Source organism: Sitodiplosis mosellana, unplaced genomic scaffold (assembly GCF_009176505.1).
Source record: "Sitodiplosis mosellana isolate CC-2019 unplaced genomic scaffold, AAFC_SMos_1.0 Smas_scaffold_2, whole genome shotgun sequence".
Classification (NCBI taxonomy): Eukaryota; Metazoa; Arthropoda; class Insecta; order Diptera; family Cecidomyiidae; genus Sitodiplosis; species Sitodiplosis mosellana.
Genome location: NW_022595245.1, coordinates 7270185 through 7286689, shown reverse-complemented (window position 1 = coordinate 7286689; position 16505 = coordinate 7270185). Strand labels below are relative to the sequence as shown.

Genomic DNA, 16505 nt, shown 5'->3' with positions numbered 1-16505 from the left:
GACAAATAAATATTGTTGTCTTCACCAATCAACTTATTCAGCTTTTTTCTAGTGCAGCATGAAAAAGACTTCTTCGAATTGTAGCTCTAATCATTAATTAATTTTTTCATAATTTTTCGACGGCGCAATTAACACAATAATCAATTTAACTAAAGAAAAAAACATTGAAACTCATCGAACTCGAAAATCATCGATGTAATTAGAACAAAAATCACTGCTTCAGAAGACGATGATCGGGCTGTAACAACGACACTTGTTCCAAACAGGTAAAAGAAGTCGATAAGTTGAAAAAAAATAACTTCGAGGAAGTGAATCAGCAGAACAAGTTGAAGTCATAGTGAATGAGTATGAAATAGACAGTACCGTCTCACCAAATATCATCAGTTTGATTTGTGATTGGGTACATCCAATGTTCATCCTAATTTTAATTCAGACATGCAACTGTCGTGGGAAATACAAATCCGCAATTTAAACACAAAACAGAAGAAAACAACCGTTGATTCAAAATCTTGAAAGCCTGGTAACAACGACACTTTTTAATGAACAGTTGATCAGAATTTACTACTCATACTTTACATCGAATTGAAAATTGCCAAATGTAATTAAATTGAAAATTCTTTTTTGAAAAATAGAAACATTTGGTTAGTTTTTTGAGTTGAAATGTAAAGATTCTCGAGCCGAAACAAATACCAACAAATGGATGGTTAAACCATGAAAACTGAATGGGATAATTTTTCATTCGAAAAAATTTTCATCCAAGATTTTATAAATATTTGTATGCAAATACAAATGAGATTTTTCAATAAATTTCTATTTTTATTCGATCACTAAAATATGACAAGTTAAAAATGATAATAAACGATTTTGATTTGCTAAAATTCAATTCTGATTCAATCGTGAATATGTTCAAAACAGCCACTAGTTTTCCCATTCGTACGTAATTCGAAATTCGACCATGAAATGCCCGACAGATGGCGTTGTGATTGGTGCTCATAATGGCTGCTGCTATTGGTAATGCCAAGCGAAATCATTACGACAAGAGCTGTGGCCGGAGATACACTTGTGAATCACACCAGCAAACAAACAACAAAAAAGTGACAAATTTTACGTTGAAACGTATTCAAAACTAGTTAATTGTAATCGTTGCGAGTGATTTTATACAAATATCATCAAAATGAGTTCGACCGAAGCAGATAGTATCGATAAACTGTACAAAAACTACGACATTCTGAACGACGCTAAAGACAAGATTTCTGAGGTTAGTTTTTCAATACATATATATGTCAATACACAACACATACTGGGTGACTTGGAAACGAATAACGCAGACACGTACACTTTTTCGTGTTTATTTATTTAACAAATGCCTGTTTATTTTAGCACGAAAAAGAATACCGTGAAATTATTGAAGCTGTGAAAGGTTCGGAGAAGGAGAAACGCTTGGCATCGCAATTCATTGGAAAATTCTTCAAGTTTTTCCCATCGCTTGCTGACGCCGCAATCGATGCATCACTCGATTTATGTGAAGACGAAAACATTCAAATCCGTCGTCAGGCCATTCGCGATTTGCCACTTTTATGCAAGGACACAAAGGAACACATCCCGAAGATTGGCGACATTTTGGCTCAATTATTAGTCGTTGACGATCCATTGGAACTGCAGCAAGTGCATATGTCACTGCAACAAATCCTCAAATTCGACGCAAAATCAGCTCTAGCTGGCATTGTAAGTAGATTAACATGGCTTTTTCTTGAAATAAATTCGAATGTTTTTTTTTTTCGAATGAATTGACATTTCTCGAATTTGGTTTTCGATTTTAGTTTAGCCAAATTTTGACTGGCGACGAACTCACCCGAGACCGATGCTTCAAGTTTCTGGGTGTGAAGCTTAAGCAATTAGGCAAAGAGATAATTACCGACGAAATCGAAGCATTCATCATTGAAGAGGTCAAGAAGGTCCTTCAGGTAGGAAACGTGTGTAATTTTCTGTTGAACCGGATTAAAAATGGTTTGATGTTTTATCCATCATTAGGACGTGACAGCCGACGAATTCCAGAATTGTATGAACATTTTGGCTTCGACAAAACTGAGCACAACTCCAAAGGGACAAAGTGAATTGGTTGCCTTAGCTGTAGAACAGGCAGAACTCAACACTGAAGAAGAACCGGTCATCATCGAAGATGAACATGTTGAACGTTACATCTTGTGTGCCACTCATGCACTTCCATACTTTTCGGTAAGTCCATAAACAATGCCAAAATCACACAAAATCTGTCTATGACATGAAAATAACATTTTCTTCAAATTCAGACTCAAATCGAATCAACTCCGTTCATCAAGTATGCTTGCGAGAAGTTGTTCCCATTGCATACATGGAAGTTGATTGGTGCCAACGACAGCGACCGCGATCAACAGCATTTGCGTGTGCTTAAAGTCTTCGCCGAGATGGCAGCCTTCTGTGGAACGCTGGATGCACCAAACCTCAAAATTGATGCTATCTTCAACGTCCTTCAGGTAAGTGATTGGTTGACGAACTGTATTTATGTTGATTTCCGAGATAAATTTACACTCTGACTTATTTTCAATTTAAAAAAAATGAATCAACGGTAAATGTTGAATTTGCAGGAATACATGCCACTCCCTCCAATCACCGAAGGTGACGGAGCCATCGAGGAGAACCCATCGTTCAAGTTTTCTCATGCTGAATGTTTGCTCTATGCATTGCACAAATTGGGTAAACAAGATGTCGACTATTTCCAATTCAAAGACGATCCAAACAAGTTGAAGGAATTCCGCTCTCGCTTGCAGTACTTGGCTCGTGGCACACAAGGGTAAGAAACATTGAACAAGACTTGATGATTCCTAAAAAGACCAGATGAATCATTGTTTCCGTTAATTAATCCAAAAAAATCTCTGTAGATACATCAAAAAGTTGCAAGAGGCTGTCAAAGGCAAGGCACCGAAAAAGGGCGATGACGAGGCCACCACAAATGAATATCAAATCAAATTGATCGCATTGAAAACGACATCAAACATCAGCACGTTGATTCGTGACCTATTCCACAATCCACCCATTTTCCGTTCAGTCGTACAATTGTCATGGATCACAAAGAAGAGCAATGTAAGTTCAATGTCATTCATCTCAACACAGCTTACGCTTACTTCTTCCCTCGTCTAAGTTCAATTGATTCATTGACCAAATTGTCATTTCCGTTTTCAGGATTCGAATAAACGGCACGCGCCAATCACTTTCCAATCAGATGCAAATAACGATGAAAAGCGCAAGAAGGTGGGTGCAAAGAGCACCACTTCGCCAACATCATCGTCCGAACAGCGTTTGTACAAAACGCCGTCTGGTAAATTTTCGGGTAAGGTATCAAATTATTCAAACAACAGAAATAACAATCGGAACGGTAACGGTGGCGGTTTCCGTCAACGAAACGGTCCAGGTAAAAATCGCAATTTCCGTCGTTACTAAAATGAATATTTCGCAAAACACACATTTCTCTTTCACACACACACACACACACACACAAACCGTTGCTTCTCTTATATCGGCGGCACATATTCAACTGGCCGTTCTAACGATAGAAATAAAAACAAAACCAAGTTCACTCAATTCTTCACACTTCGAGTAGTTTAATCGACTCGAAATTATGTTTACATGAATTGCAATAAACTTATAACCTTCACGTCGTTTTCCCTCCCGCATTCAATGAAAACTATAGATGATTGATTGATCAATCAAAATTGCAACATTTTCCGAAAAAGACAATGCAAAATAATATACCGTTTCGATTTTTATTCACTCTTCACGACCTCTTTTCACTTTTATTTTGTAAACTAAGAACATTCTTATCGGAATAAGAATCAATTTTTCTCACACATTTTACGGTGTGTTTTCTTGTGTCGAGTCATTGAAAGATATGGAAAAAAATGGGAAAGAAAAAAAACAAACAAAAAAAATTAAATCGTAGCAGCGTGAGTTCAATTTGAACTCGACAACGGCGTTGGATACAAAAACGATGGTTTGATTTTGCGTTTTTCAAATTGTAAACTTGTGTTTGGCATTTTCCATTTATGGAATACAGAAAAAAACAAAAACAAAATTGGCGTTTGGTAAAAATGCACATTGAGCATCAACAATCATTCTAAACTTAGTTCGGATTTGACGTAAATGAATTGGTAATACGCTCAAGTTAATATTATTATTTTTTTAAACAATTAAGTTCAAACAAAATAAAAACGAAACGATTTTTTTTCCCTTCAATTAAACATAGTATTCACATATAATAGTTAAAGTGACCCAATCTTACCAAAACGGAATTTAATCAATAAAATATCTAGAAAAACATCAAACTCTGTCTTTCATTTTAATTGGTTAAGGATTTTCTTTTGGTCTTTTAATGCAAGTCCAAATCAAATATGATTCTTTGGTTGAAAATCAATTTTGTTGAAAGCATTCTTATCATGCATTTATTCTCAGAGGAGAGAAATGACAGTTCGATCTGTGACCAACTTCACGCTGAACTGTCAAATGAAGACGAACGAATGAACGAGCATACATAAATATCACGTTTTCAGTCATTACACCGGGTGTAAAGGTATCTTGCATTTAATCTATTGAATATTTAGTTTTTTTCCGTCGTGCGGATTAATTTTTAGTGAATAATTTTCGTATACACTTGTATTTAGGTGAGTTCTTAACGATGCAATCCACTTCCGCATGAATATTTTCAATTTATTGGCAAAATAGTACATTTAACATGAAATGATATAGAAACATAACCTACATGCAACACACAGTTGATATGATGAAATTACGAAATTCCAAATTATTTTGACTCTTTTTTCGTTCTTCAGTTGACAATACATAACAAAAATGGCACAATTCTTGAACAGAATCGGACAATTAGGTTTGGGAGTTGCTTTAGCTGGTGGTGTCGTCAATTCAGCGTTATATAATGGTATGTATCAAGCCCGGTCGGCTGTCTCACACTTGTATATTGTGTTTAACCGGAGGAATTTTCCATATGTGTTTTTCAGTTGATGGCGGTCATCGAGCTGTAATTTTCGATCGTTTCGCTGGTATCAAGCAAGCTGTTGTCGGCGAAGGTACACATTTCTTTATTCCATGGGTCCAACGCCCGATTATTTTCGATATTCGATCACAACCACGAAATGTGCCCGTTGTCACTGGTAGCAAAGATTTGCAAAACGTAAACATCACATTGCGTATCTTGTTCCGCCCGAAACCGGATCAATTGCCAAGAATTTACACAATTTTGGGTGTTGATTACGACGATCGTGTGTTACCTTCAATCACAACGGAAGTATTGAAAGCCGTTGTCGCCCAATTTGATGCCGGCGAAATGATCACACAGCGTGAGGTAAGTGATTGGACGATTCGATTTAAGGGGAATTTCGATTTAATTGAAGTCAATTCAGACAATATGATGATGGCATAACAGCCGTTAATAGTTTCAGACTCGAACAACGCATTTACTAATTGTTTTCCACATTTTTCAGTTGGTGTCACAAAAGGTGTCGGACGATTTGACAGAGCGTGCAGCACAATTCGGTCTTATTCTTGACGATATTTCCATTACGCATTTGACGTTCGGCAAAGAGTTCACAACAGCCGTTGAAATGAAACAGGTCGCCCAGCAAGAGGCTGAAAAGGCTCGTTTCCTCGTCGAAAAAGCGGAACAAATGAAAAAAGCGTCCATTATCTCGGCTGAGGGAGATGCAACAGCCGCCGAACTATTGGCCAAATCATTTGCCGATTCCGGTGATGGTCTAGTTGAACTTCGTCGTATTGAAGCCGCTGAAGATATCGCTTACCAATTGTCAAGATCACGACAAGTAGCCTACTTGCCCGGCAACCAATCCACTCTCTTGAATTTGCCAGCAATGAACTAGATTAAATTGTAGAAAAGCAGGAACGAACATACAAAAATAACATTGAAATGTAGCTATGGACCGGAGTATGGCAATGGAGCATTTAAAAACTTGCACGAATATTTTGTTGCAAACTTATTTTCGTTAACACAAGAAAATAAAATAGCCTAGAAAACCAAGGAACCATTTTGTTTGATTACAAATAAATACAATTGAATATTAGTTTAAAACTGAAGATTTTTTGTGTTTGTTTCATTCATTTTTCTTACGTTTCAGACTGTATTTCATTCCTTTCAATTTCATTCCTCTTACTGAAGACTGTCCCTTGCTCGAAATCATCTGAGAATCAAAATTGACACTGTCGATTCGACAATAAATAAAACGACACACAAATGGTTATTTTCGAAAATTCTTGAAAGAAAATATTATTATCTTTTATCAAATGACATTATTAAAGAGGAATTGGTTTCGTTTAAAATCAAATCATCTCTACTACTTTCTCATGTTAAATTTGTTGTTTTTTTTTAATAAGTTGGCACAGTAACTGTAAATTGATATTTTGCATTAGGTAACATTGACTCGATTCATCACTCGAAATTGAAGGAAAAAAACTCATTATAACAGAAAAACAACTTAAAACCTGCACAAAAGTAATGATATAGAAATAATCTGTTTGATCAACTTGAACTTGAACAAATAACGGAGCATATTTGGATAATAATATTGTGAAAATTGTTTTGCATTTTTGTTTTTTCTTCTTCTTTCATTGCAATTGAGTAACAAAATTCTACGTTATTTTTTTGCTTTTATTACGAATGCTAACTAGAACTTTCACTTGATGCACATTTGTCAAGACATAACAATTTGCCTCTAATTGAGAGCAAGTGTAACAAAGGATTGTACACTCCATTCAAAATAGTCTAACACTTAAATAAAACCGGATACGAGATTTGATATCGAGCATAGGTAGGAAAACGTCTAGTATTTCAAATAAAAGGAGAGACTCAACTTCGATTTGCTAAGAGAGGAAGGACAAGGCGCGTTGGTAAATTGTCTTGTAATATAAAAAAAAATCTATCAATTTTCATCCAAAAAATTGACATTTGGAAATGTTTAGGTCTTGTGGTCGTAGAAGCATAGTTAGAAACGTGTTTGCGATCAAATTCGGTGGTTTGCTAACTAACAATATTCTCTGTGGGTGTGTATTTATGTGTGATAACTTATCTATATTTTTTTGTTTATTAAAAGCTGCATCTCTCTAAAAATTGATTAATTCACTAAAAATTATTTTAAAAACGAAAAATCAACAAAATTTGTTTAAAGAATGAGGACTATGAATTGTCAGTCCAACTGCAACTGAACACAACAAAAATGATGGTTTGTTTTTTGAATTGCCGGAGTGCATGTGTTGGTATCTAGTGTGTGATTTCGATTCTATGCATCGTCGATGGCATATGTTTCCGATTCTTCGAGCATCGAACGGAACGTTTTCGTTGGGTTTGCCGTAGCTCTTGTTTCGTTGACATGATTATTGCCGACATGATTGGACACATGATTCGAGTTATTGTTTAAGTGGTCGTTTTCCATTGATCCCTTGTTATTGTTGTGAATAAGACTAATGTGATTGCTAATTGTTGGCACGGCACCGGGCATATTGTCCAAGTCCTCGACTATTGAATCGTGATTTTGTTGTTGTTGTTGTTGTTGCGGCGGTTGTTGTTGGATCTTTGGTTGATTGTTTTGTCGTGGCATCGATTGCGGTTTGTATGCCACTTCATGATTTAAACGAGACGTATGTTGACGAATCACTCGCTCAAATTCCCGTTGCACAGATGCATTGTCGGTGTCACCATCGACAATTGCCAAACGACCTTCGGCATCCAACACTTTTAACATTGGCAATGTGAGCTCACGAAATTGTTCCAATCTTCGGCGGAACGAAGACACCGTATCATCTAAACGACCACGTCCCAATTGCAATTTCGAACAATCCAATAGAATTATCGGCGGTTTTTGATGATACTAAAATGATTGAAATGAAAGAAAAAATGGGTAAAACTGCAAATTTGCTACTTTGATGGGTTTCAAAACCTTTTCCTCGAAATCCGACACTTGTTTGATATCACGTGGATATCCATCGATAATAATGCCCTTTTTATCCGACAGATTCACCAGATGTGTTTCAAGGATTTTTTGTATTGATTGCTTATTGATCATTTCGCCAGCGGCGATTGCATTTTTAATTTTGTGATTTTCCGTATTTGCCTTCGGATCCGATTCAGCAATAGCACGAACGATACGACCAATACTGAAAACACAATAATTAGAACAGTTTTTCCTTCTAACTCTATCATAGTGTGACTCACCTGAAGTGGCTCCAGCCTTGATTAAGCGCAACTGCTTTCAAACACAATGTGCTTTTGTTACTCCCAGGACCTCCAATCACCCAAATAATTGGCGGTAAATTCGAGAAGTCAACATTATTATTTGGAGTTGGTGATTGTTCCAAAATTCGTACCACTTCAATGGGTGGCGTTTTGATACCAAGTGTTGGTGGCTTAACGGATATCTCAACCGTTTCCGATGTCTGGGCTTCATCTTCAGCATTTCCTTCTGGAGCCGTTTCAACACTAACAATCGTCCCGGGTATTTCATTCATTCCCTTACCCATGCCAACCACACCGTTCAGCAGTGCATTTTGATTATCCTGCGAGCCGAGTATTTCAAAAATTGCACTTCGAAAATCTTTGTACACTTCGACTGGATTGCGTTCACCATTCACAACACTCAAAAGGCCACTCTGGTCAAAGTACTCGCTAACCGGAATAACATTCTTATAGAAATTTTCCAATTCCATTTTTGCCAACGAAAGCACCACTTGCCCGAGCTTGACGCCGTAATCGATTTGCTTTTGTAGAATTTGCTGTCGCCACGATATCATTACAACGCCACTAACAACTTGAATCTATAAATGAAATGGACCGTGCATAATTGATGTGAAAATGAGACATTGACGTACATATAAATACACAACTCGTATACGGCTCTATATTTATATGCATGTTTCGTGTAATGTACCTTATCAGAGTATTCTACAACGTCACGCATTGACCGAGGAAACCCAGAAATAAGATATGCTTTTGCGGCTGGTGCCATTTTGATTTCCAGCATCAAAACTTCCGTCACCATTTTTGATGATAGTTGCGAAAAGTCCACCATATCTACGGGACAGACATACACAAAACAACAACAAAAAACGTCGTATTTTATTGATTCGGGTAAATAAATTGAATTCCATCATTTTGGCAAACACCCAAATCGAATTAAAATCTATATATGTACCATTGCTAATAACGTGCTGATGTAAAAGGTCCATCATATTGATATGCGTAACACCACGTTTTTCTTCCATCAGTGTATCACAATGTGTCACTTTACCACTCCCGGGACCGCCTGAAAGCGCAAGAAGAAAAAAAATATGAACGGACACAGAATAAAGAGACAAAACTGTAGCCTCAAGTAAAATGTCTTTTTTTCTGCTTCTATTACCCAGCACAAATATCACAGGCACCGAAGGTGGATCAAATTTAACTTTTCCTGCGTTTAGTACAGACATTCCAGCGGCTGACGTTTTCGATGTACCAGATCTACTTTCACCGCCTCGTCCTTTCCACTCAGCTTCTTCAGAATCAGGTGCTGTTGAATTTGCTTCTGAAAAATGAAAAAAAAAATGAGACAACGACTAAACAATGCACACACGACGACGCAAACTAAGAATTCAAACGAAATAATTGCTACAAACAACCGAACCCCGAACAAAATGATATCAAAGTAAGTAAGCAACAACAACAGAAACTTGTGCCAATTAAAAGTGATTCGTTAGCTCACAAAAAACACAGCACAAAACTACGATGGAATTCCTAATCTTGGAGTGTATCCTTTGTTGCGGTTCCGGAGGTGTTCACTAAAATGACTTTGTTAACACAATTTGCTCGGTCTTTTATATTATTCGGTTTCGATAACCTCTTTTCCATTCATTAGTTGTGTTTTTTCGTCACTCACACTGTGTCATTCGCAGTATGTGTGGGTGACGACGTCGTTATGATTCTGGTTATGCATTGTGTTCTCGATTTGCATTAATGACCAATGTCGTCTGTATTTTTTCGAACCACTCACAGTTTTTTTTTTTTCGGGTGGAAAATATAACAAAATTATTGTTTGAACAGTGAATGAATTAAACAAACTTATGTCCATATTCACTGGCGAAACGACATTAACTGAAACATGTAACGGGAGCACTTCGATCTTATTCATATTTGATAAGAGATAAACATTGAGGGGAGCAAATCCACAGCAATTTGAATATTCCAAACTATCATCAAACCCATCATACCTACACACACACCTACACACCAATTTTGAATTTGAATAGCACTTAGGCGGATAAATTAGTTCATATTTCAGAAAGTAAAAAGGATTGACATTGAATTGAATTCAAATCGATTACGAGCCAAGCGTTTGTAGCTTATCGAACCCGATATATTGTAAGGTTTCGAGCTCAAATGCTCGTGTACAAAGTCAACAAGTTCACCATTTGGTTCATGGTGTTCAAATTGTATTTTAAACTCGATATCGATGTTACAAATAATTTATTCTCATATTTAACGTTTGGAGTTGCGATCATTGATGGCATTTTTGGGTACGTGTGACGTACATATACGACAAACGTTTTCCATAAGCAATTTTCTGAAAGAAAATGACTTTTACTTTCTGAATATTCATCGGATGATTTGGAATGGGTTAAATCACGATTTAGATCAAAGAAACCAATACTCGTTTTTCAATTTTACATTATTTTTCTCGCGCATGTTGATAAAAACAAGAAAATAAAACGAATTATTAATTTCCATTTAAATTGGCAATTTGTCGATGCAAAGCGTGTCTAATTGGAATTTTTCACATACGCTTTTCTTTGGCTTAATGAGTGCTTTTGCAAGTTTTCCCACACCTCATTTCGACAAACTGCATAAATAACGAGCTCCAACAACACCTGTTAATAGTACGCGGTACGGTAACGATGACACATAATAACGGCAGCAATGGCAGCAGCAGCAGCAGCGGCGGCACCAACGTCAAAAGACAATAAAAAATCGATAAAAAACGAATTTCGAATGTATGATAGATTTGCCGCGACTGAGCATTTATCAATTCCGTTCCGAAACAAAACAGCGAAATGCATAGGGAGGACACGCACGGCACGTGTTACTATGAGCCTGCTCCATTTGGATCCTTTCGAAAAACAAAACAGCAACAATAATGAAAAAAACGCACACATTGGAAACACAAACGCGCAATGAATGGAAAAAAAGCCACTTTAAGTGGCTCATAACGGGCTTGGGCAAACGAAAAGCAGCGAGCGCTCGCTTCGGTCGTATGGTACATACTAGTAAGTGCTAGAAATTGTTGCTTGTTTTAGGAGACTTCATATGTTCAATGAATAAAATACTATGTGTGACCATCAACAAAGCTCTCGTCGAGCTCGGTGTTGTGGTTGTCGTTGTTGTTGTTGTTGATTTTTTCGTTCCTTTTTCGTGTGTGGTGCACTCTTTTCCATTCGCCGTGTGTGTCGTGTGGTTTTTCTTCGCTTTCGCTTTCAATCAATATTAAAAACAACAACAAAACCAACGCAAGCAACCAGATAAATTGCTCATGGTCACAAATTATTGAATTTTGGGTTATTCAATATTTAGAGCATCCATTTCATTTTGTTTAATAATTCATCAAAAACGTTTCAAACTTGTGCACTAAGTAGAAAAACACAACACATCTATTTAGTACGGAGCGTAGTGACGGAGCTCAAAAGTGAGAAGCATGACTTAAAGTTGGAATGCAACGCAAAAAAAGCAGTCAACAGCAGCAAAAACTTATCGAGAATGCTGTGACATGCATGGAAAATTCTATTCATTGTCGCATCAATTTCCAATCGTTTATTTTCTGTCTCTATCTCTGTCTCCGCCTCTGCTTCTATTCCAGACTCGAATTTTCTTCTTTTTTATTGTTTTTGTGGCGTTTGTTTATACTCTTCGTTTGATGGAATGGGGTGTGCTGTGTGCTTGTTCATTTGCGCTTGTTGTCCAACCACATTTGTCCGCAGCAGTAATCGGCTTTAAGCATAACAATGTTTGTTCGATGTTTGTTGTTTTCTCTGTTTTTTCGCCACACAGTAAATTTGCCTTGTCGTCCGCTGCTTGAGTCCATCATGTACAGATTTTATGATATATCGTCCACCAAATGTGTCGACACACTGAGTACTTCATATCACGGTTATTTCCATTTATTGTTTGCCATTGTTTTTCTGGGAAATTATGTATCTGACTTATTATTCATAAGTCATTCTATCATAAATTGTGTGTGTGTGTGTGTGTACGGCCACCAACTTTCAACTGCGACCAAGATATGTGTGTGCTACTGTGAATTTGTCGCTTTTTTCGGAAATCTTGTTATTCATCCATTCCATCGCTGCTACTGCTGCTGCTGCTGCTGATGCTGCTGTGTTTTTTATGATTATTTATTTAAGACATTACATTTAATTTCTATAGCAAAATTGAAGCTGTTATACTCATGGGTGATTGAAGTAAATACAGAAAGCGCGAGCAAACAATTTTCCAATGACGTGACTGCAATTTTTTTTCCCCAGTGTTGTTTTGTTTCGACAGCTGGAACACATTTCTCACACCAAACAACAAAAAATTGAAATTGGATTTTCATCTGATCCGTTTATTTCTCTCGTTGGTTTGCTGTGAGTGCAAAAATGCTTTTATACTTGAAACGCGCGCACTGTGAAGAGGGTATGCGGATGAAGGATTTGCAATTGATTTTTTTTTGCTCTCCATAAAAATTCTGACAGATTTTATATGGGAAATCATTTCACTCAAGCATAATAACACATTTTATTTTCTGCAATGAATATACGTCATTTTGCAGAGAGGAAAATTGAAAAGAAAACGATTTATAACATATTGAAAGCATGAGCTTTGATTGTAAATTTACACACACAACAGTATGGAGTTTACTTTTATACTAAAGTATCATAACCAATACATTCAAATATAGTTGACATATACGAATGGGATAATGTTCATCGCAAAAGCAGATGACAGCACCAACAAATATACACAAATGAGTTGACATTTATCCCATTCGTATATGTCAACTATATTTGAATGTATTGGTTATGACACTGTAGCATAAAAGTAAACTCCATATTATTGTGTGTGTGTTGATTAAGTTAAATTGCAAATTTTGAATCCTCGCCGTTGGTGTTGCTTCATACGCAATCGGTGGCTTGAGATAAAGGAAGTATTTGATGCGCGACCTTTGGCCATACAAATTAGGAAGCCTATCGTAAATTTGTGTCCAGTGTTGGAATCCATTTGAACTATGCTAAGGCCATTCGTACAGTTCAATTGCCGGCCCGATCGGGTGTCCGATGTGAATTTACCGATATGTGTCCAATAACACAAAGAAAGGGAGAGAGAGACCAACCGCACACCGAACTTGGATAAGATAGGTGCGATGAATAAGTTATTTGCTATGTTTCATTGAAACTCCAAGCATTTGAAAGCACCCACTAATAGTAGATCCTACAATTACTGCGGTACAAAAACACATACACTCGGTTCGGTTCCCATCGTTGGTCACATATTCTTCAAGCCTCACTAACTTTTTAATTTCATGGCACTATTTATACTAACTAATTAGCAATGGCGTTATTAATTAACTCATCGATTCGAATTCAAGATGGAAAAGATTTCCCCTTAAGATGGGAATGTTTTTTTTTTTTATTTAAATATTGCAACAAATCGTTTGGATTTAAATATTTCATGTAATCCTCTACAATTATAATGGGCGGTTCCATTTTGAATATTTCATTACGTTTCATTCCAAGTCGTTGGATGTGTTATTTTTTTATTAATTTTCGATTAATTTCAATGGTGTGGTTTGTCCGAGCGGTTGGTAAAGTAGCAGAGGCGAACGCATGATGGATCACGATGTATCGAGAGAAAGAGAGAACGTATGTGTGTGACGGAGGAAGGCAACGAGCGCGCAACAGATAACGTTGAAAATTTCCGAAAGAATGCACATGAAATGAGTTCAAGGCGTTTGTACTTTTGGCTGCGATAAACGTGCGTTACGTGCCAACTATCGAACACAAGAGTATAGATATTTTAATGGTTCGGTATACTTTTTTTATGTTGTGTGTAACGAAATTATTTATAAAATTCTTTGTATAATCTTATTACGGTGTGTGTGTGTGTGTGTGTGTGCTTGGGTGAGAGATTTTGGCATGCAGCATTAACGACAGCGCAAGTAGCTTGAATCCATGCCAAGAAAGCGAGCACACAATTTATAAATAATAAATGGGTGGCCAATGGTTTGGCCTGATCGCAGCCGCGTATAATGTGTGCAATTTCAAAATTTGTTCACAGTCACACTTCATTCTTTGGCTCGGATCGCCACCACCATCAATTGGCTTTTAATCTCGACCGATGTTTTTTTCTTTCTCTTCATGTATGTCGACGAGAGAGAGAGAGAGAGAGAGAGAGAGAGAGAGGGCGTTCGGTCACCACAAATATTGATACCCGAACCGCTACCACAGTAAAAAAGGAAATTGCTTTTTCTTTTTGACGCTGACGCTGCCGTTGTTGTTAAGAATGATTGCATGAAATAAACGACCCAATTGTCCTAAGAGCCTAGCTTTAATATTCCGCATCATACGACTGGACCGTTTGACCATTGAATTATAAACCATTTTATTAGGCTTTGAATTTTCTCAGGTGTGATTTGAGCCGGAGGTGGGGGAGATATATTCTAGGCTACCAAAAGGCTAATCTAGATGAGCAAAACATATATATAGTATTTTACCTGTATCCAAGCAAATCCCCATTATCCATTTACATTTGGTGTTATTGCTTCGTCCGACAAATCACACGCAGTTCACTTCGGTCTTGCGATGATCACAACTCAGCACTGATACACGATAATAATTGTATGTTTCAATTCAGTGATATGGCGTATGTGTAAATGATGTATCCTTCACCTTTATTTTATTCAACTGACATTATAACGAAAGTAAGCGCTTCATTCGTTTGATTTTCTTTTTTTCTCTCTTGGTATCGATGCCAAACTGAAAGAGAAATCAAACAAGAACTAATCAACGGTTTTTTTTCCTTCTTGAGATGAAAACATTTCACTAATTTTGTTGAATTGGTGAAATTTTAATTTTTTTCCTCTATTTCCTCATACCCAACACAACCGTCCATGACATGGGTGTTCGGTAAGTGCGCACATTTTTCGAATTGATGCATAAATGAAACCGGAGATTCTTTTCTAAATAAAGATACGATTTCTTTGCCAACGCGCACGGTCGAAGACCCATGTCAAAAGTGTTTGTGTGTGTCATTTTGTATGTTAAATCTCGTCGACCATCACAGCACAAGTGATTTGTCGCAATGTGTCAACTTTCAGCTTTTATTCCCCGTTTGCCTGATGACGACAATGGCTCACTTACCTTCATCAGAAACCTGGACTCGATTCCACTTTTACAAATGAACAAATTACATTTTTCGTCAATCGTTGATACATTTATTTTGTGAAATAGACACCTCAATAATGTTAATGTTGTAGTTAATCTCTCTTTCAGAAAGAGAAAAACACGCACCCACACACTTAAAATTTACGACAAAGATAATTTCGATTGAATGAAAAAGTGTTTTTGCTTTCGTTTTATAAAAAAGAGTAAGAATCCCAAAAAATCTGGTTCACATTATTTTGATTGCGTATAAAATTTGATTTCAAACCGCAAATTACACTGTTTGCCGCTGTTGGTTGGGATTATAAAAACAAGCAATAAAAATAAATGAACAAATTCCGGATCGGATTAAAATAAACGGTTGTGCGCTGGCACGAACCAAACTCTTGAAATTGCTATGATAAAATAATGCGAGCCACCCGAACAGCCATTCTCTTCTCACTGTCAATGTCGACTATAACAATACAAACTTAACATCAACTTCCACCTGGTCGTTTGAAAATTGTTGTTCGTTTGTATATTCACTTTCGAAAACGGTGGCTCGCCATTGCACTCCACTCAACCGCTACACACTCTTTTTTTTCCCGTTCAATAATTAATTTTTGTTACAAATATTACGAACAAAGAATAAAACCAATGGAACTAAATCCTACGCTAGTACACATGCGAACAGCTAATACCATGTTAGCCATAGCGTAATCATACTCATACACACACATACATAGACCAAATACCATACCACACCACACCAATTTTCATTTGGACTGATTTCGATTTGTCATTGCACGGGGCAACATGGGAAATTGTGTGACACAACTCGAGTTTGTTAGTGGTCAAACCGAAGTATGGGTCACACACCGTTTCGATTTATTCCATTCAGTCGATTAATCACTTGGTGGTGGTGTGATGATTTTATGAACCACATACGAAACCAGTCAACTGGCTGACAAATATGTGGCTGTGCTTTATTGCGTTGGTTATTGCTATTGAATATTCTATCCACCAAACGTTAA

At 36.9% G+C, this 16505-nt stretch overlaps 3 protein-coding genes across 3 annotated transcripts; 2 read left to right on the top strand and 1 right to left on the bottom strand.

The window, feature by feature from the left end:
- The first annotated feature begins 1007 nt into the window (after positions 1 to 1007).
- LOC129565221 (apoptosis inhibitor 5 homolog) lies at positions 1008 to 4358 on the top strand. The gene is made up of 8 exons (XM_055439810.1): positions 1008 to 1258; positions 1381 to 1725; positions 1821 to 1964; positions 2032 to 2235; positions 2310 to 2513; positions 2625 to 2830; positions 2919 to 3120; positions 3220 to 4358. The coding sequence occupies exons 1-8, from the start codon at positions 1175 to 1177 to the stop codon at positions 3475 to 3477; spliced, it is 1647 nt and encodes a 548-aa protein (XP_055295785.1). The 5' UTR covers positions 1008 to 1174; the 3' UTR covers positions 3478 to 4358.
- A 179-nt stretch (positions 4359 to 4537) lies between these two features.
- Positions 4538 to 6135, top strand: LOC129565220 (protein l(2)37Cc). Its single transcript, XM_055439809.1, has 4 exons — positions 4538 to 4694; positions 4863 to 4966; positions 5046 to 5389; positions 5529 to 6135. Exons 2-4 carry the CDS (start codon positions 4882 to 4884, stop codon positions 5919 to 5921), a joined length of 822 nt encoding a protein of 273 aa, XP_055295784.1. The 5' UTR covers positions 4538 to 4694; positions 4863 to 4881; the 3' UTR covers positions 5922 to 6135.
- A 164-nt stretch (positions 6136 to 6299) lies between these two features.
- LOC129565219 (adenylate kinase isoenzyme 5) lies at positions 6300 to 16058 on the bottom strand. The gene is made up of 8 exons (XM_055439808.1): positions 15472 to 16058; positions 14826 to 15087; positions 9450 to 9611; positions 9243 to 9353; positions 8979 to 9121; positions 8267 to 8865; positions 7992 to 8208; positions 6300 to 7922 (listed from the first exon to the last, which is right to left on the bottom strand). Exons 2-8 carry the CDS (start codon positions 14845 to 14847, stop codon positions 7335 to 7337), a joined length of 1842 nt encoding a protein of 613 aa, XP_055295783.1. The 5' UTR covers positions 14848 to 15087; positions 15472 to 16058; the 3' UTR covers positions 6300 to 7334.
- Positions 16059 to 16505: the final 447 nt, after the last annotated feature.

Coding starts and splice junctions, on each gene's coding strand:
- LOC129565221 (XM_055439810.1), top strand. CDS start 1,175: ATGAGTTCGACCGAAGCAGATAGTATCGATAAACTGTACAAAAACTAC. Junction 1,726..1,820: donor AATCAGCTCTAGCTGGCATT/GTAAGTAGATTA, acceptor TTTCGATTTTAG/TTTAGCCAAATTTTGACTGG. Junction 2,514..2,624: donor CTATCTTCAACGTCCTTCAG/GTAAGTGATTGG, acceptor TTGAATTTGCAG/GAATACATGCCACTCCCTCC.
- LOC129565220 (XM_055439809.1), top strand. CDS start 4,882: ATGGCACAATTCTTGAACAGAATCGGACAATTAGGTTTGGGAGTTGCT. Junction 4,967..5,045: donor CAATTCAGCGTTATATAATG/GTATGTATCAAG, acceptor TGTGTTTTTCAG/TTGATGGCGGTCATCGAGCT. Junction 5,390..5,528: donor AAATGATCACACAGCGTGAG/GTAAGTGATTGG, acceptor CACATTTTTCAG/TTGGTGTCACAAAAGGTGTC.
- LOC129565219 (XM_055439808.1), bottom strand. CDS start 14,847: ATGGGGATTTGCTTGGATACAG. Junction 8,866..8,978: donor TTGTAGAATACTCTGATAAG/GTACATTACACG, acceptor TTTCATTTATAG/ATTCAAGTTGTTAGTGGCGT. Junction 8,209..8,266: donor CAAGGCTGGAGCCACTTCAG/GTGAGTCACACT, acceptor TTGTGTTTTCAG/TATTGGTCGTATCGTTCGTG.